The sequence below is a fragment of the Vombatus ursinus genome, unplaced genomic scaffold (genome assembly GCF_900497805.2).
Source record: "Vombatus ursinus unplaced genomic scaffold, bare-nosed wombat genome assembly UNPS02014779.1, whole genome shotgun sequence".
Classification (NCBI taxonomy): domain Eukaryota; kingdom Metazoa; phylum Chordata; class Mammalia; order Diprotodontia; family Vombatidae; genus Vombatus; species Vombatus ursinus.
In genome coordinates this window covers 51,696,668-51,724,329 of record NW_020954557.1, presented here as the reverse complement: position 1 = coordinate 51,724,329, position 27,662 = coordinate 51,696,668, and the positions used below count along the sequence as shown (strand labels likewise).

Below are 27,662 nucleotides of genomic sequence, written 5' to 3'. Positions count from 1 at the left end.
TGTGATTTCTACCTTCACAACATCGCTGGTATCCTTTTTCTCTCCTCTGATGCTGGTGCTCCCCTTAAATCATGTCACACCTGGAATACTGCAATACCTTTCTGGTTGGTTTCACTGCCACTCAACTCTTTTCCTATTCCGGTCCATCCTCCACTAAGTAATCAAAGAGAGCTCTTAAATCACTGTTATGACCACGTTATCCCTCTGTTCAATAACTCCAGCACCTCCCTATTATCTACAAGATCAATGATAATACTCTGGTTGGCCCTTTGTAACCTGGTCCTTTCCTATCTTTCTAATCTTCTTATATTTTACTCTTTGTTCTAGTTGACACTGGCTTCCTTGCTATTACTTGTACAACACCATCTATGCATTTTTACCGGTGGACCCCCATGCTTGGGATGTTCTCTCTCTTCATTTCTGCCTTCTGGTGTGCCTACAGGAAATCTTTCCTGATTCCCTCTTAGTATTAATGCCTTCTTACTGAGATTTTATTCAATTTATCCTGTATATATACTGTTTCTACAGAGTTGTTTTTAATGTTGTTGTTCTACCTTCCCCGTCCTCATTAGACTGTGAACTCCTAGAAGGCAAGAATTATTTTTGTCTCTCTTTGTATTCCCACCCTTTAGCACAATGCCTGGCACATAGAAAATAATAAACAAATACTTGAATTGTCACAAAAGAAGGTTCATTTTGGAGGGAGATTAGAAAATGACTGAAAGAAAAAAGGCATCAGTAAACATATTTTTTTTTCATAAAGAGAAGTATCTGCTGCACAAGGGAAAAAATCATTCAGCTCAGGAGAGTAAAATGCAGTTTTAAAAGCTCTTCTCAGATAAACTATATTCCACCTTTTTTCAAAAGTACACAATACTCCACAATGGACATGACTGCAGAAGTTACTTTGTTCAATGGTCTCTAATGAATATAGAAATGGAGTGGTGTACTCAACCCAAAGTGTTCACCAGAATCATGGAAGATATCCTATGTAAAATCTGAACAGAAATATTTCCCATTGATGGTAAAGTTCTCCAAATGTTCCTATGTGAAGAGGTACCTGAAACACTACAAAGTCTCCCCAGTTAACTCCATTGTAATTTGAAGGAAACTGATATAGTCATTCACACCAAAAAACAAAGTAAATGAAAAAAGGACATCACCAGGAATGTAGAAATTTGCCCCAACATGCATATCATGGATAATCCTTCAGATAGAGAATGAGTGGGATCTAAAACTGAGATCAGGCTGTGTTGAATTTTGGAAAGTTCAAATTTACCAATATGCACACTGTCCAGCAGCTAATCTTAATAGGAATGATAACATAATCTTAAAAGAATAAAATTATAACTAACTCAAAGGGCAATGGAAAGATTCATGCTGGGAGTAATCTAAGAATGGAGCCATGTGAACAGTGATGACTTATGTATTAGAATAAAAGAGAAAAAGATAGCAGAACAATCAGAAAAGGCAGTGCTGGTCAATCACAGAGCAAGAAGGAAAACAGAAATGAACAATCTTGATGGTATATTTTATTTGTATCCCTTATTTAAAAAAAAAAGTTAGGGCTTTTTTTTGTTTAGGGTAAATGTGTTAATGGAGCAACTCTATGAAAGATTTACTGTACAACAAAGGCAGGAACAAGATGAAAACATATTGTCATTTGTATTGAAAGGAACACCCACATGAATAAAATCACAGACCATTCATAGTATTCAAGTATCATCTGAGTTTCTGGACAATGAGCAAAAAAATTTTTTGGGGGGGAGGAGTTTAGGAATACAATATATGGCTAATTATAGTCTATTTTTCTATCCAAAAATTTACTGCACATTTTATTCCAACACCTTTTGATACTACTTCTGTGTATAAAAGTTACATGAGACAGGTTTCTAGGTGGAAACTGCAAAGACCCCTAAGGAAGTAAGTATACAGAGGAGTAACTCAGACAATGCTGAGACATAAGAAAGCCAGTGAAGAAGATGCCCAGAATAATGAAAAATAAGGTCCAGTGAGTTTAGAAGAGTGAGGATGTGAGAGACCTCTCAGTTGCCCTATGAAATAGCCTATATCTGTAACTTTGAGGCTTTACCAAAATGGTTTATGATTCTATGAGTCACTATTACAAGGAGATTCTGGAATCTCTACATGAGCACATGATGAAGGTAGCCTTTTCCTTTGAAATTAGTTTAAGAAGAATCTGAACTTTGCTTTGAATGTCAAAGGACACAACATTAGAGGATAATTATATGTAAGCAGCCAAGATAAAAATATAGCATACCTACACCTTTAATCCATGTGCTGATGTTCAAAATGACAAAATAGCATTTAACTATGACATTCTACAAAGTACATCATACCACAATTCAAAATTTCTTAGTCAATATACAAAATCAGTGATAGGATTTGTCACCATTTTTCTATGGCTTAAGAGGTCTGAAAAATTTTAACAGCTCTCATTTCACTCTAAAATAAAATATATAAAGTAAATTTAAATTATAAGTGAAAAAATTTGTGTTAAAATTAAATAATCCTCAAAAATTTAATTAAGTTCCATGAAGAGTAGTAGTCTTACCCATTTAAGTCTGGAGAACTCACCTCAAAACTGTAACTCAGACAAAGTTCAAGAGATTGAGAGCACAATTTAAAATTATCTTGAGACAAATAAACCTGAGCCATGAGAAGATGAGCATCTGCATAGGAAGGATTCTGTTTCAAGCAATGCTTTAGGTTATTATGGGATGCTTCAATATCACCTAGTAATGCAAACAAACCTCAAAGTAAATCATAATTTAAGCAATTAAGTACTTAGGAATATTTCTATAGGAGACAATTGCTACTTCAAATATATCTCTGGATGGTTAGTTCTCTTAGTTCTTACAGAGACAAAGCCATAAGTTGGTTAGCTTTGCTCTAGAGTTCATTGTTATAAAACTTTATCTTTAATTCATGTTAGTCAAAAGATAAACATAAATAACTATTATCAGCTCCTTTTCAGTTCTGATAAGGGAAAAAGGTTAGAGTTTGGCCTGAAGGTAACAGATTGGTGATAATTCTAGGAGTCAAGGGATACTGAAGACAGTTTTATCTAGCACTGACCCTGTTTACAAATGAACAGTTTAGGAAAAATATTTTTGCCCTTCATTGCTGCACTCAAATGCTCCTTTAGCTGGAACACATCATGCAAAGGTTTTTGTTTTTTGGAGGGAAGAAATGGTACCAAAGTAATATAGCTATTTTTAATTAAATGAGCTTGATTCCAAGAAAATTCATTAAATGAGGTATCACTAGATTGTAGTTAATTTATATTAATTCTTAAAATAAATAAAAAATACTAACTAAATAAGCCAGAGTAACATAAGTCCTCAGTTTTATTGTACAAAAGTAGCTCAATGAAAATAACATCATCCAACAACTCTACAATGGAACTGAATAAGCAATTAAGGAGTGTACCCCAGAAGGAATCTTAGCATCTAGTCGAGGGATTTCAAAATGAATTTTCTAAGTTTGGTCAAAGGAGTATGTAATTTAAAATCATTGTGAAGACAGAAATTTGAAAAGTACTGAAAAAATTTGCTGAAACTCAAAACTTTCCATTTGCATTGGAAACCACTAATTTATTGAAAACCTTCTCACTTGTACAGAAGAGAAAATGGACACCCAAAGAAGTTATGTGACTGGCAGTATACCACGGAGCTACTTAGTAGTGGTAGAGCTGGAACTTGCAATCAGGTCTGCTGATTCACAGTTCAGTGCTCTTTCTATTCCACAAAATAAAAATTACTATATTAGATGGTAAGCTCCTTAAAACTAGTTTCTTTCCTAAGGGCATATCAGGGCTAATTAATTTTTATTTAGCATCCAAATATGTGCAGGAGCATAAAAAGACATATTAAATGCTACCTATGCTTATACTTATACTTATCTTCTGTGATAACTGTGATATCTTCAGAAGATTAAAAAGCTAATCAAAGAAGTAACTACTTAATGAATTCCAAATGTCTAAAAAACAATGCTTGTGGTCACAACTGTCCTGCATTTGAAATACCAATCTAGACTTAATGTACTTATTCACAGTCTTTAGTCTGGCATGACTGTGTTTTTCCAAGAGTCTATTTTATGGTCAATGATTAACATTACTTAATAAAATCTAAAGAATACTCCAGGGGCAGTTAGGTGGTGCAGTGGATAGAGCTCTGGCCTTGGAGTCAGGAGGACCTGCATTCAAATCTGGCCTCAGACCAAACACTTGACACTTACTAGCTGTGTGACTCTGGGCAAGTCACTTAACCCCAATTGCCTAAAAATAAAAAAAAAATAAAAAATAAAAAAAGAATACTCCAAGAGAGGAAATACTGCACTACTTTAATTTAATTTGAATCAAATATACATACATATATTCACATGAAGGATAACCATATAATTTATCTAACCCATTTAAACACCCACTTTGTCAATATTATAATGAGCAAAACATCACTTAAAAGAAGTTTAATTTTAAAGATATACATTACCCGATAAATATTTCACTTTTGCAATTAGGAAAAAAGCCTGCAGAAGACCTGGTACAGTTCTTACAATAGTCTCCAAGACTGAAGCACAATGTCTGAGAAGCGGAGAAGGCTGTCCAGGGCTTGCAGGCTAACAATAAAAACAAATTAGATGATTACCTTTTACCATGATTTCATAACAGCTTTTCCCCAACAGAATGCACACATCCTCATTCTCTCTCTGAGAGAAGTACAGACAACACACACACACACACATTTCATTCTGGTTGGGAATTTTTTTGGGGGGGGAGGGTTCATAACTGTGATTTCATCACTGTAGGGAGATACAGATGAAGAATTCTACTAACACAGATCCATGACTTACATAGTCTTAGAACCTTGTCTGGGACAGTGACTGAAATGTTCAGTGATTTACCTAGGTTCACAAAGCCAGTATGTCAGGTGAGACATAAACCTAAGTCATCCTGACTCTGAGGCCAGCCTTCTACACATAATGCAATACTATCTTTCATTTTAATCTAACATTTTTCAAAAAAATATTCTTACACAGATTCAAAGAATGCTTTTGGTTAAATACTGTCATTTATTTGGCTCCCCAATTCCATAAGGATGTTATGTGAATAAGAGTTCTACTTAGTTAACATAATTTCATAAAGTACAGCTTTATGCAAGGAATTTGTTGAATGACTGGATAAAGATATCTAGGAAATATTGACAACTAATTTGAATCAAAGCAACCTGAGTCTAAAATCTCAGATTGTTAGCCTCAACACCGCCTTAGACTAAAACATTTTTTCATTCTTAGCTAGTTAGACTTGGAGCTGGAAGACATGGGGTTGAATCCAGTCTCAACCAATTACCAGTTAGGTGATCATGAACAAATGACTTATATTTCATTGTCTAAGCTTCCTCATCAGTAAAGATGGGGTTGTTACGAGGAGAGTACTTTGCAAATGTTAAAGAGCTTAAAATATGAGTTTTTGTTAACCAACACAATTATTACTTGGAGGTACTGTGAATATTAATTTTAGAAGAACTCAGAAGCTTTTAGTCTTTATAGAGAATGGAAGGTAGAATGCACTATATGTTAATAGTTCACTATGTCTGAAATGAGGTTTACTTTCCTCATGGAGGTGGTTTCCTAATTCTTGCTATAGGTGTTATTTTGTCTTTTTGTATGGCCATCTAATACTTTGAAATTAATTGTATCTTAAATGAGATGTCCAGTAGACATCTTAAACTCATTATGTCCAAAACAGAATTATTGTTTTTCCTTTTATAGCTTCCCCACTTCCTACTTTCCCTATTACTGTACAGCAGGGCTTCCCTTTCAGTGACCTAGGGTCGTGACCCAGTTTAAGAAGTACTGCAAGAGGGCAATACCATTCTCAAAGTTCCTCAGGCTCCCAACCTAGGAATCATCCTGAATTCCTCACTATCTCTCACCCTCCCCATGTCTAAGCTGTTGCCAAGATCTGTTGACTTCACCTCCGCAACATTTCTCTAATATGTCCCCTCCCCTTATCCTCTGACACTGCCACTACTCTATTGCAGGCCCTCATCACCTCACACTTGGATTTATTACAATAACCTGCTGGTGGGGTTTCCTGACTCAAGTTGCTCCCCAATCCATTCAGCAACTAATGTGATTTTCCTAAAACACAGGTCCAATTAGGTCTTCCCCCTACTTAATAAACCCCAATGGCTTTCTATTGCCACCAGAAGCAAATACAAAATGTTCTGTTTGGCATTCAAGGTCCTTCATAACCTGGCCCCCTCCTACCTGTCCAGTCTTCTTAAACCTTGCCTCTCAAAACGTATTCATTGATCCAATGACACTCTCCATCTAGCTGCCCCACGAACAAGCTCTGGGCATTCTCTCTGGCTGTCCCTCATGCCTAGAATGCTCTCCCTCTTCTTCTCCATCTACTGATCTCTCAAGTAAAATCCCACCTTCTACAGGAAACCTTCCTTAACCCCTCTTAATTAGAGTACCTTCCCTCTGTTAATTATTTCCTATTTATCCCATATATAGCTTGCTTTGTATATATTTATTTGCATGTTGTCTGCTTCATTAGATTATAAGCTCCATGAGAGCAGAGACTGTCTTTTGCCTCTTTTTTGTACGCCCAGCACTTAAGCACAGTAGCTGGCAAATAACAGGCACTTAATAAGTGTTTAATGATTGATCAATAATAATATATACGATATATAAGATAACATTAAACCAAATCTGTATCTAACATACTATCCTAAAAGTCTTAGTACCATTTAAGCCTTAATAACAAACTTAGTAATAATAAGCTATTGAAGCTTAAACTGCAACTAGGACTTCTAAAAAATGTAAAACCTGATCAAAATACAATAATTATCTCCTTTAAAGGGATATATTCATGGAATTTTAGAGTTAGAAGGGACCTCAGGGGTTATCTGGTCCATATCTGAACAAGAATCCCATCGATAAAGTAACACACAAATCAAGTCTTTAACTGAAGATTTCAATGAGAGAGAACCCATTTGTCTTCCAAGGAAGTCCATTCCACTCTTGGATAACTTCTCATTTCTAGCAAGTGTTTTCTTTCATCAAGCCTAAGCTTGCTTTTTTGCTACTTCCAACCACTATTCTTACTTCTGCCTTCTGTGACACCAAACAGAACAGGTCTAATCCTTTTCCTATATGTCAGCCTGTCAAGTATTTTAAGACAGGTATCATTCCTACCTTCCTACTCACCATTGTGGCCTTGACTTTTTTCATGTAAGCATCAACAGTTTCTTTTATAGATCTTTATATGGCATGACTTTAAGTACCTTCACCATTCTGGCTGGTCTCTTCTAGCTGTTCATCAATATCTCTCCTAAAATGTGGTACTCAGAACGGAACACAGCTGGACTATCTCATATTATTTTAAGCAAATCAAATGCTCATTCCTATCTCTATGCCTTTACTCTTAAAAAATTCTTATTATGAATTTAATGAACATTAACAAACATAAACATTCCCACATACCAAAAAACATAAAAAAAGGTTATAATGAACTCCCATTTCTTTCCATCTGCATTGCTTTTCGGCTTTATTGCATCTCTCCATCATGCCTTCCTTCTTCAGGAAACTCAACATGCTGCAAGATTGAATCTGCTAGTCCTCCCATCTCATCCATAGCCTTTCACCCTCTGACAGCAGGGCCATGGGCCCCAGGGCCTCTAGTTAAATAATGGGAGCAGCCCAGGTTTTTCTTCCTATTCCTCACCAGCTACACTGCTTTTGAACTTCTTTGGAACTCTCCCTCATCGTCCCTAACCCCCTGTAGGATTGTCTTTATATTTATTTGTATCCCTAGTGATCAGCACAATGCCCAGTGCCCAGTAGGAGCTTAATAAATGTTTATCCACTAATGACTTGCTTTTAAAGTACACATTAAGTCTAACTTGATTTAAAACATTGCCCTGCTTTGCTTGCCTTGACCTTCTGAACTTCCTTCTACTCTCTCTTCAGTGGATATTTGTTTCAATGTTGCTCTTTTTCTTGTTGAGTTCTTAAAAAAATAGTTGTTTCCCTATAAAGTGTTGCAGACATGGTATAATTGTTTTCCCAGTACTTCTCACTTCATTCTAGGCATCAATCTATAAAAATCTTCTCAGTTTCTATGAATCTATGAATTCTGTCTTATTTGTACAGAAATACAACGTGGTGTAGTGCATAGCCAGCCTTGCAGTGAAGAAGACCTTGGTTAAAGTCTTACCTCTGAGAGATACTGGCTGATATGTTGTTCTAAGCCTAATTTTGATAGCAGTTTTTGATGAATGGTGAAGTGCTTTTCCCCAGTAATTGGTGTCTGGGGGTTGATTTGAACACTTTGATATTGGGAATTATGTATCTAATCTGTTTCTGTTTCATTGATCAATTTTTTTAATGTAATACCAATTAAAAAATTATTACTGCTGTGTAGCCTCATATAAGATCTGGTACTCTAGGTCCCTTCCTTCCTACATTTTGCCCCCTCATGATTTCCTTTGAGATCCTTGACCTTTTATTTTTTTACATACATTTTGTTATTATTTTGTTTAGTTATCTAAAATAACCCTATGGTGGTGTGATTGGCAAGGCACTGGATCTGTAAATTAATTTAGGTAGTTTTGTCATTTATATTACACTAGTTATTTTTTCAATTAATCAGATCAGACTCTTGAGTGCTAGTTCTTTCTAGCACTACTTTCTTTCTCTTTTAATACTCCTTTGTTATCCAACAAAGCTTGAGTTTCACTCATGACTATTCTTTTTCCTTTCTACCATCCTTCTTAAACACCATTTTCCCACTGCCCACTTGTGATCCTCTTAAATTTACTATATCTCTACACTAAATAGTGTGTGTGTGTGTTGAATCCTCTTTTGTCTAGTTCAAGTAAAAGTAAGAGTTCATGAGATTTCTACCTTATCCCATTACCCTTCTTCTCACATAACCAATAACACTGAACAAAACCACTCCCAGATTTACAGGAATTTCTTTTTTATGACCTCAAATGCTCGGGGTACCTACTCTTAAACCCAGAGTAAGTGATGCATCCTGCCTGGCTCTGGGATAGCGAGTTCAGATTACACTAACTACATTTCATGTTGGGCATTTTGGAATTAGCATTTTAAAGTCTGTATTAAATTCAATTCTTCTGTATACTGCATTGTGTTAGGTATAGGAGATACAAGGTTAAAAAAGAAAAGCTCAGTCCCTGCTCTTAAAGGGCTTATAAAAATATAAGACAAATGCTTAATAAGAAATAATCCCAGTACACAATGGGCATTCAGTTTATATGCGGTCTATCAATATAAAGTCTGAAGCCCCAATGGTATTCTTACCATTCATTCTGTTATGTTCCCAAAACTACTGCTGTTGGAACATTGTTAAGGCCCTTCTAAATTCTTTCCTCCTGAGGTTACCACCACCACTAAGGAATAGAAGCCAGTAGACTTCCCATTAACTACTGAGATTGTAGAGAGATTTTCCCAATAGCTCAAGTGGAATGCACCAGCTACTCAGTGCTATATGTTTCGCATTACTTTAGACACTAGGGCTCAGCTTTACTATGAACTTCACAGACATAGGTAGGCTAGATACTCTTTAAGATATTTACAAAGTTTCAGTTGAGTCATTAACAAAAAAAAAAAGGAACCAATATTACTTACCTGAGCTGGACAGAAATTTAGATACTCTGTAATAATTTCTAATAAAAAGTCAGGATTTAACTTTTCAAAGTATTGTACACCAAGGGGTAAGGTTTGCAAGTTTGCGAAATGTGTATCCAGGACATCATTTAACAAATTAATAACCTCTTCTTGTCGTTTATGTTTCTTCATGGCTAGTACTGCATGCAAATAGGTCAGTTCCTAAAAGAATAAGTAGTTTTATTTAGGAATACTGTACCTGATTGAGACCTGGAATAAACATATAAAATGCTATTAATGTGTAATTTTTATGCTCTAATATAATCATTAGCTTCCATATGTGAACTTAAAAATCTTTAAGTCATATCTAATTTTGCATATAGGTAAATAAAGAACTTACCTGATGTTAAAAAAAACTATTATGCATTTTAAAATGGTGTCTTTACTAGATAAAAAGTTTGATTTTAAGTTTTGCATTTTCAAGTTTCTATTTGTTTTGCATTATCAATTACAAGTACCTAGCTGAAAAAAAAATATCTTACTGCAGACTTCCCAATGGACTGCTGAATTTCATTAAGGAATTCAAGTTGATGATCTGCATCCTGTAAATGCCCTTCTATTAGCTGACATCGAATAATTCCTATAAAAGGGAAAATCATTCAAACTTATTATCATTTTAGTAATATCTCCAAAATAAAGTTAACCCAAACAACATCATTTTAAAATGTCCTTTACTGTTTAATTATAAGGAATTAAAGGATTAGATGAAAAATAATAAAATAAATATCATCTCCTATTTTCTGCCACAATGTATACACAATTCAAGTTTTGTAGAACAGAATTTAGAGCTTACAGAATTGACAAAACAGGGAACAAATTCTGGCTATACTTGGTTCCTTGGAGTATTTTGAAAGGAAAGTCATAGATAGGGACCATAGCCAGATGCTATACATGCCTATAATTCTATTTTCCCATCAACTATCATATAAAAATGGAAAGTTTCTTTCAACCAAAATGACTTGGATATAGCAGAGTATATGTAAAGAAACCTGCAAATGCATGCCCACACATGATTTCTACTCCACATAATCGCCTTCCAAAATTATCTCCTTTTGTTGGTTAGATAGAATAGAGAAAAAGAGGAAAGAAACATTCTTAAAAAATTAAAACAGAAAGAAAGCTACTCAAAACTATTACATTTTTCTATTAGCTCAGTAGTTCTACTTTGGTCTGGACCTGTGATTTCATCAATGCGGGTGAACTTCTGATGAGGAAAACTCTCTCCAACTTGTCTATAATCAGGGGTGTGCTATAGTCTGCTCTTATTGGCTCTAGCTTCTTAAAATGTCAATGTGAGTATTGACTTATTGAGCATATCCTCAGAAATCATCCAATGCTACACACTGAGGCTTGATTTATCGTTTTGTTGACTGTCTAGACTTAAGAAAGTGATAAAGAAAACATCAATGATGCAGATTGAATTTAAAAGCACATCTTGGGTACATTCCTTCCTCCCCCAACCCCTCCCCACCCTGCTCCCAAATGGTTGTTAAATATTTACGAGCATATCACTATCTAGTCTTAAGAGTTCTGCCTAAAGACATCGAGAGGATATATGATTTACTGATGGTCACACAGCTATCATACATCAGAATCAATACTTGAATACAGATCTTCCAGATCCCAAGACCATTCTGCTTCTCTTAAAAAATAACCTAATTAGAAAAGCCTGGATTCCCCAATTGGTAAATGGTCAAATTCCCCAATTGATAAATGGTCAAAGGATATGAACAGACAGTTCTTAGATGAAGAAATTAAAGCCATCTATACTCATATGAAAAAAATGCTCTAAATCACTGTTGATTAGAGAAATACAAATCAAAACAACTCTGAGGTACCACATCACACCTATCAGAAAGCCAACATGACAAAACAGGAAAATGATAAATGTTGGAGAAGATGTGGGAGAATTGGAACACTGATACATTGTTGGTGGAGTTGTGAAATGATCCAACCATTTTGGACAGCAATTTGCAACTATGCCCAAAGGGCTATAAAAATGTGCATACCCTTTGACCCAGCAATAGCACTTCTAGGGCCATCCCAAAGAGATCATACAAATGGGAAAAGGACCCACATGTACAAAAATATTCATAGCAGCTCCTTTTATGGTGGCAAAGAATTGGAAATTGAAAGGATGTCCATCAATTGGGGAATGGCTGAGCAAGTTGTGGTATATGAATGTAGTGGAATACTATTGTGCTATAAGAAATGATGAACAGGGTGACTTCAGAAAAACCTGGAAAGACTTGTGTGGTCTGATGCTGAGTGAAGTGAGCAGAATCAAGAGAATGTTATACACAATAACAGCCATGTTATGTGATGACTAATATTGATAAACTTAACCCTTCCCAGCAATACAAGGATCTAAGACATCTCCAGAGGCCTTGTGATGGAAAATGCTATCCACATCCAAAGAAAGAACTGTGGAAGTTGAATTGCTATTTTTTTTCTCTTCTGTTGAGTTTTGTTTCCTCTTTCTGATGGTTCTTCCTATTGGTTTTAATTTCTACTTAGAACATCACTAATGTAAAAATGTTTAATATGAATGTAAATGTATAGCCTATATCAGACTGTGCACCGTCTTGGGGAGGGTGATGGGGAGGAAGGGGGAGAAAAATTTTAAACTCAAAAGCATATGGAAATGATTATTGTTAAATCAAAATAAATTAATAAAAAAAAATAAAGAAAAGGGAAAGGATGACCCAGAAGGCAATAAAGAACAGCTAGTAGGATCAGGTAGGCTGACATATCAAGATGAAGTGAAGCTCACGGGAGAAGAGGCAAATGACTGGCATGAGTAGGAAAGTCTGGAGAGGGGAAATATGAAACAAGCAGCATGCTGCTTGATCTCTCTCCTGGGCCAAGGTGGGCCAGTAAATCCAGTGGGGAGATAATAATTTCAGAATTATCAGAGTAAACTATCATTTTGTTGAGTCTTTCCATCATAAATGTTCAATTAAATTGCATTCATCTTGATAGGTGCTCAACAAAAACAAAAACAAAAAAAAAAAGGAATGCCTGGAGAAAAAAGTATACAGTTCTGTCTATGCATTATTCATAAATATTTAGAGAACCTTATGGAAGTTTGATAAAAACAAAAGCAGTTCCAAATCTTTAAGCAAATTTGTGATTAAAGCTCCCTAACTACCTTAGTAGTAGTGAATAAGGTGCCTCTACTTATTGGCAAGGCTTTATATGTATTAGTAATTTTCCATATACTTGGTAAAATCACTGCTTGCAATATCCTTAAATGTATTTAAACATTCACTGCATCTTTCATTCAGCATACAAGTTAATACAATATTATTTTCTCCAAACAATCTTTTCAATCTAATTTAAAAAGAATTGTATTCTTTATAGCTCTTTATGAAGTATTCTAATATCTCAAAGTATATACCATTTACTTTTGTGGAAGCTAAGTAATAAGACACTGCCCACCCTATTTCCTCTTTTGGCAAAATATGACAAAATAACGTTTTACTTTAGTCTGAAGTCCTTTGAAAAGCACATACAGACAGATGACCTTATTTTCCATATCACTTACTATTAAAGATTAAAGGGTTGGACAAGGTTATCTCTGTTGTTGTGTTATTCAGTGAATCACATATAATTTTGACACATATTAGTCTTTCTTTAGCTATCCTGAAACAATTTATTGTACTGAAATCTTTTTACATCATTCTTATCAAAAGGCCAGTTTCTAAACGAAGAGGCCCGATCAGACCAGGATAGTGGTTACAGTAATGATCAGACTATCAAAATGAAGAACTCTTAATAATTCAGTTAACAGAAATGTCTCTGGAGCTCACCTAATTTTTAAAAGGTGGAAAAGAGAATCCTTAAAGGAAGTAATTAAAGCAGGACTAGATGGTTTTAGGAAAACAATTATCAGGGTCCACCAAAAGTTCTGCTTATTTTTTTTAATCAATCAGGGTAGTTACCTGAACTTTGTTACTATGTTTTCTTACTGTGGAATTCTGTCTTTTTGGGGGGAATACTATAAATTGCATGAAGAAAATGGCTTTGGTTGAGAGATATGAAAAGGCATAATGGATTTCCCTCTGGATTTTCTCTCTGCAGAGATATTTAGAATGAAAATTATTTAATAAATCTGTCCCTGGAAGGCTTGTACCCGAAATGTAAAACACAGAACTTTTCTTAATACAAATTAAGAACTAATAATTGCATTTTGGGAAGTTATAGACTTTTCTAATATGGAAAACATCAAAGGATTTTTAATATTCTGAAATACTCAAATGGGTCTGTGGTTTCCTTGACATAGCTATTTCTTCCAATGATAGACAATCTAACCATGTCTTTTTAACTCTTGTTCTTGTCTTTTCATAAATTTGACACGGGGTTCCCCTCAACATGCCAGGGGCCTTCCTCACTTTCTCTTGATGCTTCAAGGATGCTAATGGAAAAGTTCTGTTCTAGTCATGTAATTGGTATATTTTTAGCTTATACATTTCTCTAATCACAACTTTACACTGCTTCACCTTTGTAATTCTTTTGTAATGTGTTAGATTCTTGTTAAATACACATTAAACTAATGTATATTAAAAAGACGACACATTGTTTTGGGGAGAAAATTTGGATCATTGAAAAAAAAAGGTTCAACTTCTCAAAGGTGATCCAATTGTTTCTCATCTTCATTTTCAATTCTGAGATTGACTCTGTTCATTTTCAGTGTCTAGCTAAGGTTATAAACTATATAAATTATATAGATTGTTGATTCAATTGAATATCATTGTTGGGACAAAAGGCATTCTCTGTCTAACTACTTCAAAAGATCCTCTGTGTGTGCATATGTATGTATACGTGTGTATATATATGTATGTATGTATATATATATATAAATAAACAAATAAAAATGTGTGTATTAATATTTTAGAGCAAACTTGAGTGATTATCAACTTCAATTAGGTGGATATGCACTGTTCTGGGCCTTGATGTCATTTGCAAACAGGACCATCTGAAGGACTTCCCTCCTTGAATAAGACTGTTACAGAATGCTTTGATAAACATATATAAACTTATACCCTTGTTTTCTGTATCCCTTAATATTAAAGATCAGAGGGTTGAATAAGGTTATCTCTATTGTATCATTAGACATTCAACAAATAATATATGATTTTGACATTCATGAGAGACGTATTGCTGGAAGAAACTCTTTAAGGCAATATTTTATTCTACAGAATCAATATTTTTTATACTCAACAAATAATAAGCAATTTTTTACTCAACTAACAATAAGCACTGTGGAAGCCAGTAATCTCTGTATCATTTAGTCAATTGCATGATGATAAAGCTATAACCTACTAGAGGATATCACCTGTGAAAGACTTACTATTCACTTCTAACTAAAGATGATCTTGTCTTCAATTCATATGTAGATTATTCTGACAAAAAAAATTAGAGAGAAGATAGGAATATGGGCTGGTAGCTGCTCCTTTAGACACTATTTTCTAAGACTTCTTATCCTAGACCTTTGCTATATTCCTTCTCTTCAGGTAACTTGTGAATCAATTCATTGACTTCATCTGCATAAACTCTGTGTAGTCCAGTTGCTTTTCTCATCTTCGGTGCTATTTTCACTTCTTCTACAAGCAAATTCAGGACGGTAGTTCAAAGGTGGTGTCTTCAATCATCTCAAAGGTGAAAAATTATAAAATGCAAATCTTTTTCATATTTCCTGTTTGACAATCTTCCAGCTTCATCCTTAAATGCTCTCAGGAAAATTTTTTTCTTTTTGGTAAATTGGTTTTTCCCTCCACTACTTCTTACCCTTTTATAAGGCAATAGTACTTATAGTCTTTAACGATCTTTCTTAATTAGATTTTAGAAATGAGTATATTCTAAATCAGTTTTATCCTTGGCTGTCAAATCTCTCTCTTTGGCAAGTAAGTCAAATGTTTTTTCACTAAGATGCATTTTAGGATATATTTGTTTCTAGTCACTTGAAGAGGAAAGAAAACTTAATAGCTCACATTTCCATTTTACAGGCGTGGAAACCGGAGACCAGGACTATATAATTTGTTAGATTATGTTAGAGATGGAAGGAATTTTGCCAATTACCTAGTTTAAACACTCTTATTGTGCAGATGGGGAAACAGGCCTAATGGTGGGAAAGAAATGGTTTGTTCAATGTCATACAGGTTACTGGTAGCAGAGATGGGATTTGATGCCAGGTTAACCAATTTCAAGTCCAATGCACTTTCTCTTTGGTCATTTATTTATTGAAATAGCCTCCTGATTAGTTTCTTTGTATCCAATCCACTCTCTACTTCATCTTTCACAAATGTGCAAAACTGATATTTCTATATCAAAGGTCTGACCACATCACTACCTTGCTCAAGAAAGTAAAGTTGCTCCCCTTTGTCTTTAGGATACAAATACAAATACCTATTCTTAGATCTGAAGGCCCTTCACAATCTTGCTTCAGCCTACCATTTCAGACTTAATGCACCTTATTCATCTCCCTTCATTCTATGTTCCAGTCAGACTAGCCTATTTGCTGTTCTCCACATAGGACATTCCATCTGTCATCTTTGTGCCTCTGCCCAGCTCATTCACTATGTCCAGAATGCATGTTCTCCTCACATCTCTGTCTCAAAGAAATCCTGGCTTCTTTCAAGAGAGACCTTTCAAAACAGAAGGTGAACCTGTTTTCCCCAACTGCTAATACCCTGCCTCCAACAATTACTTTGTGTTTTGCATAAATTTTACATTTAATTTTTTTGTGTACATGTTTTTGTTCCCAATGGAATATAAACACCTTGAGAGCAGGGATGGCTTTTTTTTTTCTTTTCTCCATAGTGCCTAGCACAATGCTTGGTATAAATGCTTACTGAATCAACATCAGTTAAACAACTGTTTGAATTTACTCTAACTGGTGTTACTATTACTTCTTCATCCATTTCTCACTTTCCAGTCAACAATTTGTTTAAATAAATCAGGTAGGAATTGTTTTAATTACACAACATATTTTTTATTCACTTCTATTCTTCAAATTTTGTATTAATTTTGATCTTTGCCCAAACACGTCAGTGGTCTGACTATAATAGGCAGATGGATAATTTAGGAATAGTCATCTATTGCCTATCTCTCTATCTGTGTACATGTTACTTCCCCATAATAAACTCCTTGTGGGCAAAAGCAGAGATTACTTTGTAGTTTTAAATTTCCAATGCTTAGCATAAATCTGATACACAGTATCACTTAAATTATTGTTGAATGAATGACTCCCACATCAATAAGGAGTCTTTTCTATATCTGAAAAGATATAATCAATGATAATGACTTTTAATGATGTTAGCTAGTGCTTACTCTGTTCCATGTCTTCAGATCATTTTTTCAAAGAGCAAGCCCATGATGTACTGTTGTGAGGCTTCTGTGCAGTCTACAAAAAAGACTTTGGCTTCTATTATTCCTTATGCCTGAATCAAGTTTTTCAATATATTTTTCATTATTCTAACTATTCCCACTTTGGTATGAAGTCAACAGGTATCTGCTGAATCTTATTAGGTTTTTCATTTAATTTTTCTACCCCTTCCTCCCATACATGTTGATCCATAAGGTGAAATTATTTTCATGATGATCTTTTTGCAAATCAAGTACTACAATAAAAAACTATGCATGACAAAATCAATTCCACCAATTTTTTCTTCTGATTTTTCAAAGAAACTGTGAGCCATCCTTCCACTTAGCTGCAGTATCCTTCTGTCTTCTGGTTTCATTTACAGTGATAATGCCAAGGTTCATATGATTAATTTCCTCAAACAATATATATACCCATTGGTTAGTGGAAAAGGATCTTAAATTTGGAGCACCAACTGAAAAGATGATCTTTTTAGGATGTTAAAAAATTTTGTGACCTTTCAGCATCCTGTCTCTTTTTTCACCACACTGCTGTCATCACTACAGAATATAGGTGACACAAGACTTGGTCATGGCCAAAAACTTCATCATCAAATGGATAGCCTACTAGTGATGACCCCGACCCTCCAAAAACAAACACAGTATATTGCTAAGAGTATACTTGAATTCTTTTCCTGCATGGTGGAGCCTTTCCAGAATTTATACTTTGCTAGCAAAGCCTGTGAGAATTCAGATTACCTCCACATCCTGATAAAGTATTAGAGGAGGACTCTGTGGAGGCACTTAAAATATTTTAAAATTATTAATAAGTTGTACACATAAGTATTACATTTGCTCTTTTTAAATAATTTTAAATGGTATATTAAGTAGTCAATAATTCCTTGAGACAATATTAAGAAAAAGTTAAGAGGTGTGCTATCATACCTATTAGTGAAGATACACTGGTCTCATCAAGTGTCATTGCAGTTTTATACCATCTGAGTGCCTCTTTAACTTTTCCTTGTAATATCATTTGATATCCAAGTTCTGTAGCAAATTCTGCATCCTGAGGAGTTAAGCCAAATGCTCTCTCAACTAACATTTGAGTTTTCTGAAGGATAAGTTGATTCCGTCCACACTAAAATAAACAAAAACAAAAAGAGCTAGTAATAGAAGACCAATATCTTATCTCATAAAACAGTGGTATTCTTTAAAAATAATACTGTACTTTTCACATTCAGCTCTCACAAAAATGTGAGGAAAAATATGGAATCTAGCCAATTCATAATCATTCTTCTGCAAAATTCTCTTAAGTATACATGTTCTAGTGAAGTAAGAAGACTAAGATCATGCCAGAACTTATAAATTTGCATGAGTATTACCCTTCAAAGCAACAACTATTTATTCCAAGGAGGCTGCCTCCAATTTATTACAGCATCTTCATGATCAAACTGGACAATGTTACTTATAATGGCTATATATTGCTAGATTAAATTTACAGCCTCCCAAAGTCATTAAAAAAGAAATTACCGTAAAGTAATACTTCTAAAACAAAACAAATGTTTAAAAACAACCATTTAAAATTAGCAGTATTTCCAAAAAATAAACTAGGCTGTGATTAAAGAAGAAAAATTTTAAACTTGAATTAGTTGAGCATGTCCCAATTTGCTAAGCAAAAAAGAAAATTTCAAAAAGCTGAACAAGTGTATATGTGTATGTATAAATATGCTCATTCTTACACAGACTTTTCCAAACATGAAACTTATAGTAGAGACATATGCAAACAAATCCAAAGATGGTATTTAAGAATCTTTTCCCTTGTAAACATTTTCAGCTGAAACTGTAGGTATCCTTTAAGGTTCAATTATTGAACAAATGCTGCCTCCTTCACAGAACCTTTTGTGAGCTAGTCAACCAAATTTCATTTTTTCCTTCTGGAATTTTCCTAAAACTTTAAATCACTCATGCATTTTTACAGTCCCCATATATTTATTCAGATATCATTCTTCTCTATCATAGTGCAACTCTCTGAGAGCAAGGATTATACTTCATTCAGCTTTGTATTCTTCCTTCCTGCTCCACAGCTTCTCCTTGCAGAATGCTGGACACAGCAGGCATTCAATAAATGTTTTTAATTGAACAAAAAGGATACTTTTTCCTTAAGAGCAAAGAATGTCAATAAGGTTGTCCTTACAAATTAAAAGTGTTAAATTATTGCTATATAGTAGTTGTTATCCTATTTTTAAATCTTAGAGAAAAAGAAAAATTTGTTCATCTTGCTTCAGAACATAAGGAAGTCTAAATTCTTACAATTCTGCTGAAAGCTAATGCCATGTTGTAAAAAAGTTGAGCATTCCGTGGTTCCACTGCATCTAATGTACTAATTAAATCGCCCAGCTTGTTGGTAGCCTAGAACAAAAATATAAACAGTAAAATTTTGATAAGTATACATGTTAAATATACAAAATACTGCCACATTATAGTGTTTGGGTATCTAGTACATTAGTTACATTTAAAATCATAGTCATTGGTATCTCTTAAATATGAGTCTCATTCTCACCTTTTTTGATGAGGTTGCAATAGAAACAGAACAGGGACAAGTTGTTGTCCTGCTATTACTCTTTTGTATTAAATATTTTTAGACTATCGTACAAGTGGCCAAAATAACTGCTTTTTGTAATTGAATAAAGTTCACCTTCTGTAGGTTCCCTGAAAGGACCCTTAGTAGCAGACAGGACAATAAGGATAACATGCATATCATCTTGTTTCCCACATGGTTTTGGTCTCTGCTAGATCTCTAAAACATGAAGGCATTTCTTATCATTTCATATAGAGATCACAAACATTCAGTACTATATTATCTATTAAAACCATTGTTCTTAAGTTTTTTATGCCTTGATGGTACATTCAGGCAATTGTGGACAATGATTTAGTCCATAAAAATAATCCAGTTCTAATAGACTTTATTGGTTTAGTTCTCCAGAATATTTTGAGAACATTTCCTCAAAATAGGCTTTGTTTTGTCAGTATGTGAAGAATAGAGAGATTTTGATATATAATTCTAGACACCAGGTCATATCTTGCTAAAAAATTGGCAGGTGCCAAGTTTTTAAAAGCCTGGAGTGACGTGATATATAGTTTCTACTTTTCTTGCCTAATTTACATTGATTATTATTATCTAAGATTAGTTAATAAAATACCTATTTATTTATAAAAAATTAAAAGAAACTCCTTTAAATGATTTAAATTCAAGCTTCTTATTTAAGAGTCCTAACTCTTCTATCATTTCTGGTGACAATGACCTTGTCTTAAATTGCTATTTTAAAAACATTCAGCTTACCAAGATACACACAAAAACTACATGAATACAACTACAAAACACTGTTGACAGAAACAAATGAAATATTAATCGTTCATGGATAATCCAAGCTAATGTAACAAAAATGACATTAACTAAATTAGTTTACTTATTCAGTGTCACAATAACCAAACTACCAAATGATTCTCTTATAGAACTAGAAAAAATAACAACAAAATTCATCTGGAAGAAGAGAAGGTCAAGAATATCAAGGAAAATAATAAAAAAAATAGGAAGAAAAGGAGCCAGGCAGTCTCAGGTGTCAAACTATACTACAAAGCAGTAATCATCAAAATATTTTGGTACTGGTTAAAAAATAGAGATTGATGACTGCAACAGATTAGGTTCATAACATATCAAAGCAAATGAATCTATTAGCCTAGTGTCTGCATAAACCTAAAGATCTCAGCTTCTGGGGGAAGGGTTCAGGTTTTGACAAATATTGCTGGGAAAACTGGACAGCAATTTGGAAGAAATTAAGCTAAGACCTCATACCATATACCAAGATGAGCTATAAATACCAAGATACATGATGTAGATAACAAAGGGTCATATCATAAACAAAGTAAAGAAACAAGGAAGAAGGAGGACATAAATTAGAGAGGGAAGAAACTTGAAGGAAAACAATTAGGAGGCTATTCAAAGCTCATTTAACCCATAAGGTTAAACTGCATAGATTGCAATGAGAGGCTTCAATATTTGATGGCTTGCTATCTAGGAATGTTAAGTACTTTAAGACACTTACCTCTTGTATATTTCCTTCCCTACACAAATAGTAAAGGGCTAGCATTCTTAGGGATTCCACATTTTGATTATCTTGCTGAATTAACCTGTAGGAAAACATTTCAATCATTATTAATGTAAATGTACTTTTCTTTTACTTTAGGGCATGATCATATGGGTCTTTGGTTATGTTGACCCAAATCCACCATTTTTGATTAGTAACATAACCAATGGAACTTCCAAACTGAAGTTAATTTACTAATGTTAGAAAAACAAGCAACAAGAGGCTGCTGTGTTCTTGTATTGCATACCTATGGAAAACAAAGAGTGCACATAGATAGTTTTCCTCATTCCCCTATATGTAAACAAAGTCAAAGATGACATTTAAGATTCTATCTTTACTTCACCTTCGTGCTGTCTCAACAGTCTGATACCAATCTTGCAAGGCTAACTGCAACTTCATTTTCTTTACAAAAGCAGGAATAAAGCTGGGGAAGTTTATTGTTATCTGGTTCACAGTCTCCAGAGCTCCTGAATAATTCTGGCGTATTTCAAGGTACTGGGCCTAAAGGGAGAAAAATGTTATAACAAAATAATGATCCCCACGAAGAGTTAAAACTGTGTTAATCCAGAAAAGTTAAATATCTTGTTTAAAACATTTACTTGAAACTTCATAAAATTTTTAAAACGCTATTGCAAGAGGTAAATAAAAACAGAAAACAAATTAAAATGTATTCTAAACACCTTTTCTAGAATTAAAAAAATTGAGAGATTAGTAAATAGTTTATAGATTTTGATAGTTTTTTTCATCCCCTACAGGAAAAAATGGGGGAAAAAGTGACATGAATTTTAAAAGCAAAACAAAATAAGTCTAAAATGTGGAATGAAAGCTTTTAAATGCAGATGAGAGAACCATTTTGCATATATAACTTTATATTTATTTGATATTGATGACCACTTGGTGAGCTCATATCTTCTAGAGGTTCAATTATTTTCTTTACATTGATGACTAGCAAATCTATGCAAACTTCTCTAATCTCCCTCTTGAATTTGTACCACACTGATAATTGTTCACTAAACCTCTCCTCCTGAATATCTGTTCCATTCAGCATCTCAAACTCAACATGAACAAAAGAGAACTTTGTCTCTTCCCTCTTAAAAACCATCCCCTCCTCCACTCCAAACTTCTTATTTCTGCTTAGGGCACAAAAAGCTACATGTCATTGAGTATTCCCTCTTCGTCATATCCAATAAGTTTTCAAGTGTTACTGATTCTATTTTTGCAAAATCTACTTTTTGCAAAAATTTCTCTTTCTCTCCAGCCAGAAGGCCACTACCCTAGTTCAGGTATGTATCATCCATCAAATAAAATATTGCAAAAGGCCCTAATTAGTGTCCCTAATTCTAATCCCTTCCTTCTCTAAATAACAATCTCCTAACAGTTACCAAGTTAATACTCCTAAAGCACAGGACTATGTCATTCTGCTTTTCAAAAATCTTCATGGGCTTCCTATTGCCTCTGGGTTAAAATGTAAACTCCTCAGCCTGCATTTAAAGCTTTCTACAATCTAGCTCACACCTACATTCCCACACTTATTTCATATTACTTCTATTCACACACTCTATATTTCAGGGAAGAAATGAAACAAAACAAAGAAACCTAGTCTACTAGCCGTTGCTAAAACTTGGCTTTACACCTCTATGCCTATTTAAACATTGACCCTCAAATCTGAAATGCACTTTTGTCCTCACTTACCTAGCTTTTTTTCAAGGCTCAACTTCTGTGCCACTTTCTAGCAAAGCCTTGATTGACATTCCCTTAATTATTAGTACTTTCTTCCTCCTCAAATGATTTCATCTACTTGTCCATGTACATACCATATCTCCCAAGAAGAATGTAAACTCCCAGAAAGCAGGGATTATTTTTTTTCTTCTTCATTTCCAATGCTTAGCACAGTGACTTGGATATTCCAGGTATACCTGCCTCCTTTCCCAATCTCAGCTTGGTCTTGTTACTCCCAAATCCCTTGCGCCCTCATCCTACTGATGCTCATGTATTATCAAACCCCAACCCTGGATTACTCCCAACACCCACTTCTTCTACTCCTACCCACTTGAGGCTGCATAGAGCTAGAAGTCACATAACTGGGCAGACTGTATTCACTACAAATTTGTGTTAATTAGCTTCAACTGGGCTCTCCTTGTAGCAAGACAATCATTTTTTCTTCTCCTTAACTGATTTTCTTTTCTACACAGGCGATTCCAAATGTTCTCTTCTCTCCTTAATTCTCATATTATTTCCTCTTACCATTTCATCTACGGAATTAGAAGACATTCATCTCATACTTTTTTGAGAAGAGGCCATTCACAATTAACTCCCTTTTGTCCCCTTTTCTACATCTTAAAACTCCAATATTCCAAGCCTGGAATATACTCTTTCTTCATTTTATATCTCAGAGTTCCCAGTCTCCTTTAAAGCTCAGCCAAGTGCTACCTTCTACATGAAGCTTTTTTCAGGTACTCTGGTTGCTAGTGTTATCCCTTGAAAATTATCTTGTATTTATTTTGTACATACTTGTTTATGCACATATTGTTTCCTCTGATATAATGTAAACTCTTTGAAGGCAAGAACAATTTAATTTTTGTCTTTTTGTCTGGCAGAGAGTATGGTTTGAGGAAATGCTTGTTATTTGAATGATTTGTTGAAAACAATTAAATTTTAGTCTTTATTGACTGCCTCCTGTTCTCTTGTGTAAATCTATGCAGAGGAATTAGCATTAACCCCAAAAGACTGTGTTAATTGGGCTCAAATGAATTAAGATTCTCAGTCTAGTTTTCATTACTGGCATTGATGTAACTTTGCTATGATATAAAGGGGATGATGGGTGCACACACCATAAGATCATCCCTTTTATATTGTGCCACATATATATTCATGCATATATACACAGAGATACCTGGCTTTTTAATCTTCAGGCATATATTATATAACTTTACTTTGATCAACACTGTATTGCAATATTATTATTAGTACATTATAAGCAAACCCTGCTATAACACCGCTAATTTTATAACATGATTCAACAAACATTTAAGTACACTTTTATGTGCAAGGTCCTGTGCCAAGCTCTGGAGACAAAGAAACAAACAAAAAAGAATGAAAATCTGTTCTGTTCTCAAAAAGCCTATATTCTACTGAAAGATACAATGTAAATAGTTAAGTAATTACAAAAGAGCTACCCCTTTAAAACTAACTATTCTCTTTAAGTCTGTTTTATCTAATGCTATGATTTTGCAGAACCACGTGTTAACTATAAACCCAAATTTATATAGAATATCGCAGCAGTTGACACCAGACCGTGGCATATAGTAAGTACTTAATAAAATGCTTGTTGACCATGATGCACCAAATACTTTAGAATTAATGTAAAAAACCTGGATATACTTAACTCCATTTTTATGAACTCACCTTACCCAGCATAGCAAAAATGTCATTCCCCTCTTGTATGCCTTCGTCAAAGTACCTCAGTGCTTTTTTAGCATAAGCTTCTTTTCCACTAGTTACATCAAGCCATGCTCTCAAAACTAGTCCCTGTAAAAGGAATAATCTAGTCAGATTTCTCTTTGTTTTGGAAATTAATAGATACATTGATAAGGAGTAGGGAATAAAAGTCTTTTGGAAATTATAATATAGAAAAAGTTATAACAAACTCATGAAAATATATTTTAGTACTACAGAGTTAGATTTTGAACACTTGCGAGCTATGAGTCAAAGAAACTATAGATTACTGTGGAGCCCAACAAACACAAATTCACTGTATTTGGCATTAAGAAACGTGCCAAATATTCCATTACCACTAAAACTGATTTATTGCTGCTTTCATATTGATTTGGTAGTTTACCATTATAATTTTAGCATCTTGTCTACTCTTCTGTGACATGTTAAAAAAACAAAACAAAAACATGAACACCTAAACAGACAAGGAAAAGTAGGTCAGTGATAGTGCCATTACATCCATTTTAGGTAAAGACAATCTTTACCTCTATCAGTGGCCAAAGCTGCCAGAGATCAAAATAAAAGGATAAATGAGGTCAGAAAGAAATAAGCATTAATTGATATCACTGATATGACCATTAATATGTACTATGGAATTAAATGGTAGTGAGCTGGTAGATTTTTTTTTATATGTAATTACAACAGCTGATGTGACTGATTTAGCCTGAAAAGGTCAAATAATTTCAACAGGGGAAACACACAAACACACACTCACACTCTCTCTCTCTCTTTCTATCCACTGATGCCTTCTGTAATTTAGTATATAGCTTTCATGAGTTACTAAGGCTGACCAATGTATCATTATGCATTCAACTATGTGATAAGCCTCTTATGAATTTCGGTACACTGATCCACAGACAACAGACAGCTATCAATACACTTGTCACTGGGGCCACACTAAAGTCTTTCCAGATAGATAAGAAGTGTTAAAACTTTCATTTGGCTGGCATAGTCTATGAGTCACTTTGATGCCATGTTGAGGCATCAGAGTAGCACTTTGGTAGAAGGAATGATTAACCTAAGTTTCCTCATCTGTAAAATAATGGAGTGCTACTAAATAGCTTTTAAAGTTCCTTACAACTCAAACTGTGAACCTAAAACAGAATTTCAAGCAAATAAAATTTAACTTCACACTATTCTTAACATTTTTTTCTTAATAAAACATTAATTTGACCACAAAAAACATAACAGAAACAAACATTAGAACAAGGCTAAGAACTCAGTTAAAATAAATACTTATGTTATCAATTTGTAGTTAGGTAATTGGCTTTTTCAATTAAATATCAGGCCAATTCTTAAAATGAGAAACTTCCCATTTCTATTTTAAAGTTTTAATTTAACCACTTGTTTGTTTTCCATGAAAATACAGATAGGTAAACTGAAGTAATATTCCCACTACTGACTAGTTGAGATTAGGCTCTTCACTTAATGGAAGAGAAAATTTTACAGAAAACTCAATAAGTAACACAAATGAAAACCAACTTTCACAATGTTAGAATATAATAAAATGAGTTAAAACATTGTTTATAGACATAAAACAGAAGGAACTAAAAAAATAAAGATCCAAAAAAAACAAGACTACATTTTTAAATGTAGTAGTAGTGATCAAGAAATGAAGATCTTTTATGCTTGCATTGACAATTAAGAAAACTAACTACCTCTTTACTACCATTAGAAATTTTGATCATTCTGTCAATATACTCCCGAGCCTTATCATGACGACCAATATGCCACAAAAATAACCCTGCATAGTAGAGAGCCTTTGGTCCAGCTGTTTTACGATGCTCCTTCATTTTAGCATCCAGCTCCAGGATAGCTTCTCGATCTGGATGAGGAAAAAAAAGAACCCTAAAATGAAAATTAATTCTTCTAAATTTAGGATTTGGGGTTTTCTAAACTGCATCAATAAATGTTTATATCTGGAATAGTGATTACTAGATATACATATCCACTTTCCCATATAGATAGGTTATATGTACTATATTTAATTAGCTTTACAAATAGTCCAGGGCAGGGGTTTCCAGATTTAGGGTACCTGCAGTTAATAACCAATAATAGCAGTTAATAATCAATCTTGTGTTCAGATGACTAATTACTCTTAAATCTTTGAGAAGTGATGCAAAGATTTAGATAGTGTTCTTACCTATGCATATCTGGAGGCAGACTGGGGTAGTGGAAAGAACAGTGGCTTCATAAGTCAGAAGACCTAGTTATAAAGTCTGATTGGTAAAGCTCTCAAAACTTTAGTTTCCTCATCTATAAAAATGAGGATACTAGTTTGAACTATCTATCTAAGGGATTTTGTAAGAAAAGCAATTTTTAAGTTGCAAACTTTAATACTAGGACTTGTGATTTTTACCAGTGCAAGTATTCCCACGAACAATACTCAGGGTAATCCCTCTTGATTTAGCAGCAGATCTCTGAGAGTAGCTGAATAATTTTTCACTCTGAGGCTCGTCTTTCAGATGCTAGACATGAAACTTATGACAAGAGGGGGCTCGGCTGAACTGAATTTTGTTGAATGTTTTTCCTGCATGGTGGGACCTATCACAGAAAGTTTACAATCTACTAGTATAGCCTTTAAGAAACCAGGATTTTCACACTCTGGGGGAAATAATTCTTTGGAGGATTTATATATTATATACATGTGAGTTGTTACCATTAGTAGAAGGAGATTAATGATAGAAACAAATATGAATTTGAGTTTGAGACTCTAAAACTAGCTTATGTCAACAGTCTACCACAGACACATTTTTAAAGAGTTTTTTTCATTTATAGCTCATACTTTAATTTTTAAGTGGCTCTGTAATCAAATATGCCAAGTTACCTGCTAAAACAATATACATTTTAAAACATAAAATAATGTACAACTCTTTTCACTTTGCACAACTTTTGCACTTGTTTTCACATAAATTCTTCATAAGGGGTCTACCTAAT

General features: G+C 34.1%; 1 protein-coding gene across 2 annotated transcripts in view; it reads right to left on the bottom strand.

The window, feature by feature from the left end:
• Positions 1-27,662, bottom strand: part of TTC21B (tetratricopeptide repeat domain 21B) — a 100,853-nt gene that overhangs the window by 65,094 nt on the left and 8,097 nt on the right. The window contains exons 4-13 of one of the 2 annotated variants that reach the window (XM_027866205.1): positions 26,384-26,550; positions 24,639-24,761; positions 21,577-21,734; positions 21,192-21,276; positions 19,399-19,497; positions 18,034-18,226; positions 10,209-10,306; positions 9,688-9,888; positions 4,515-4,641; positions 2,599-2,756 (exon numbers count right to left, since the gene is read on the bottom strand). In XM_027866205.1, the coding sequence (XP_027722006.1) occupies positions 2,599-2,756; positions 4,515-4,641; positions 9,688-9,888; positions 10,209-10,306; positions 18,034-18,226; positions 19,399-19,497; positions 21,192-21,276; positions 21,577-21,734; positions 24,639-24,761; positions 26,384-26,550 (1,409 nt within the window). The remainder of the gene's footprint in view (positions 1-2,598; positions 2,757-4,514; positions 4,642-9,687; positions 9,889-10,208; positions 10,307-18,033; positions 18,227-19,398; positions 19,498-21,191; positions 21,277-21,576; positions 21,735-24,638; positions 24,762-26,383; positions 26,551-27,662) is intronic. The other variant, XM_027866206.1, reaches the window with a different exon arrangement.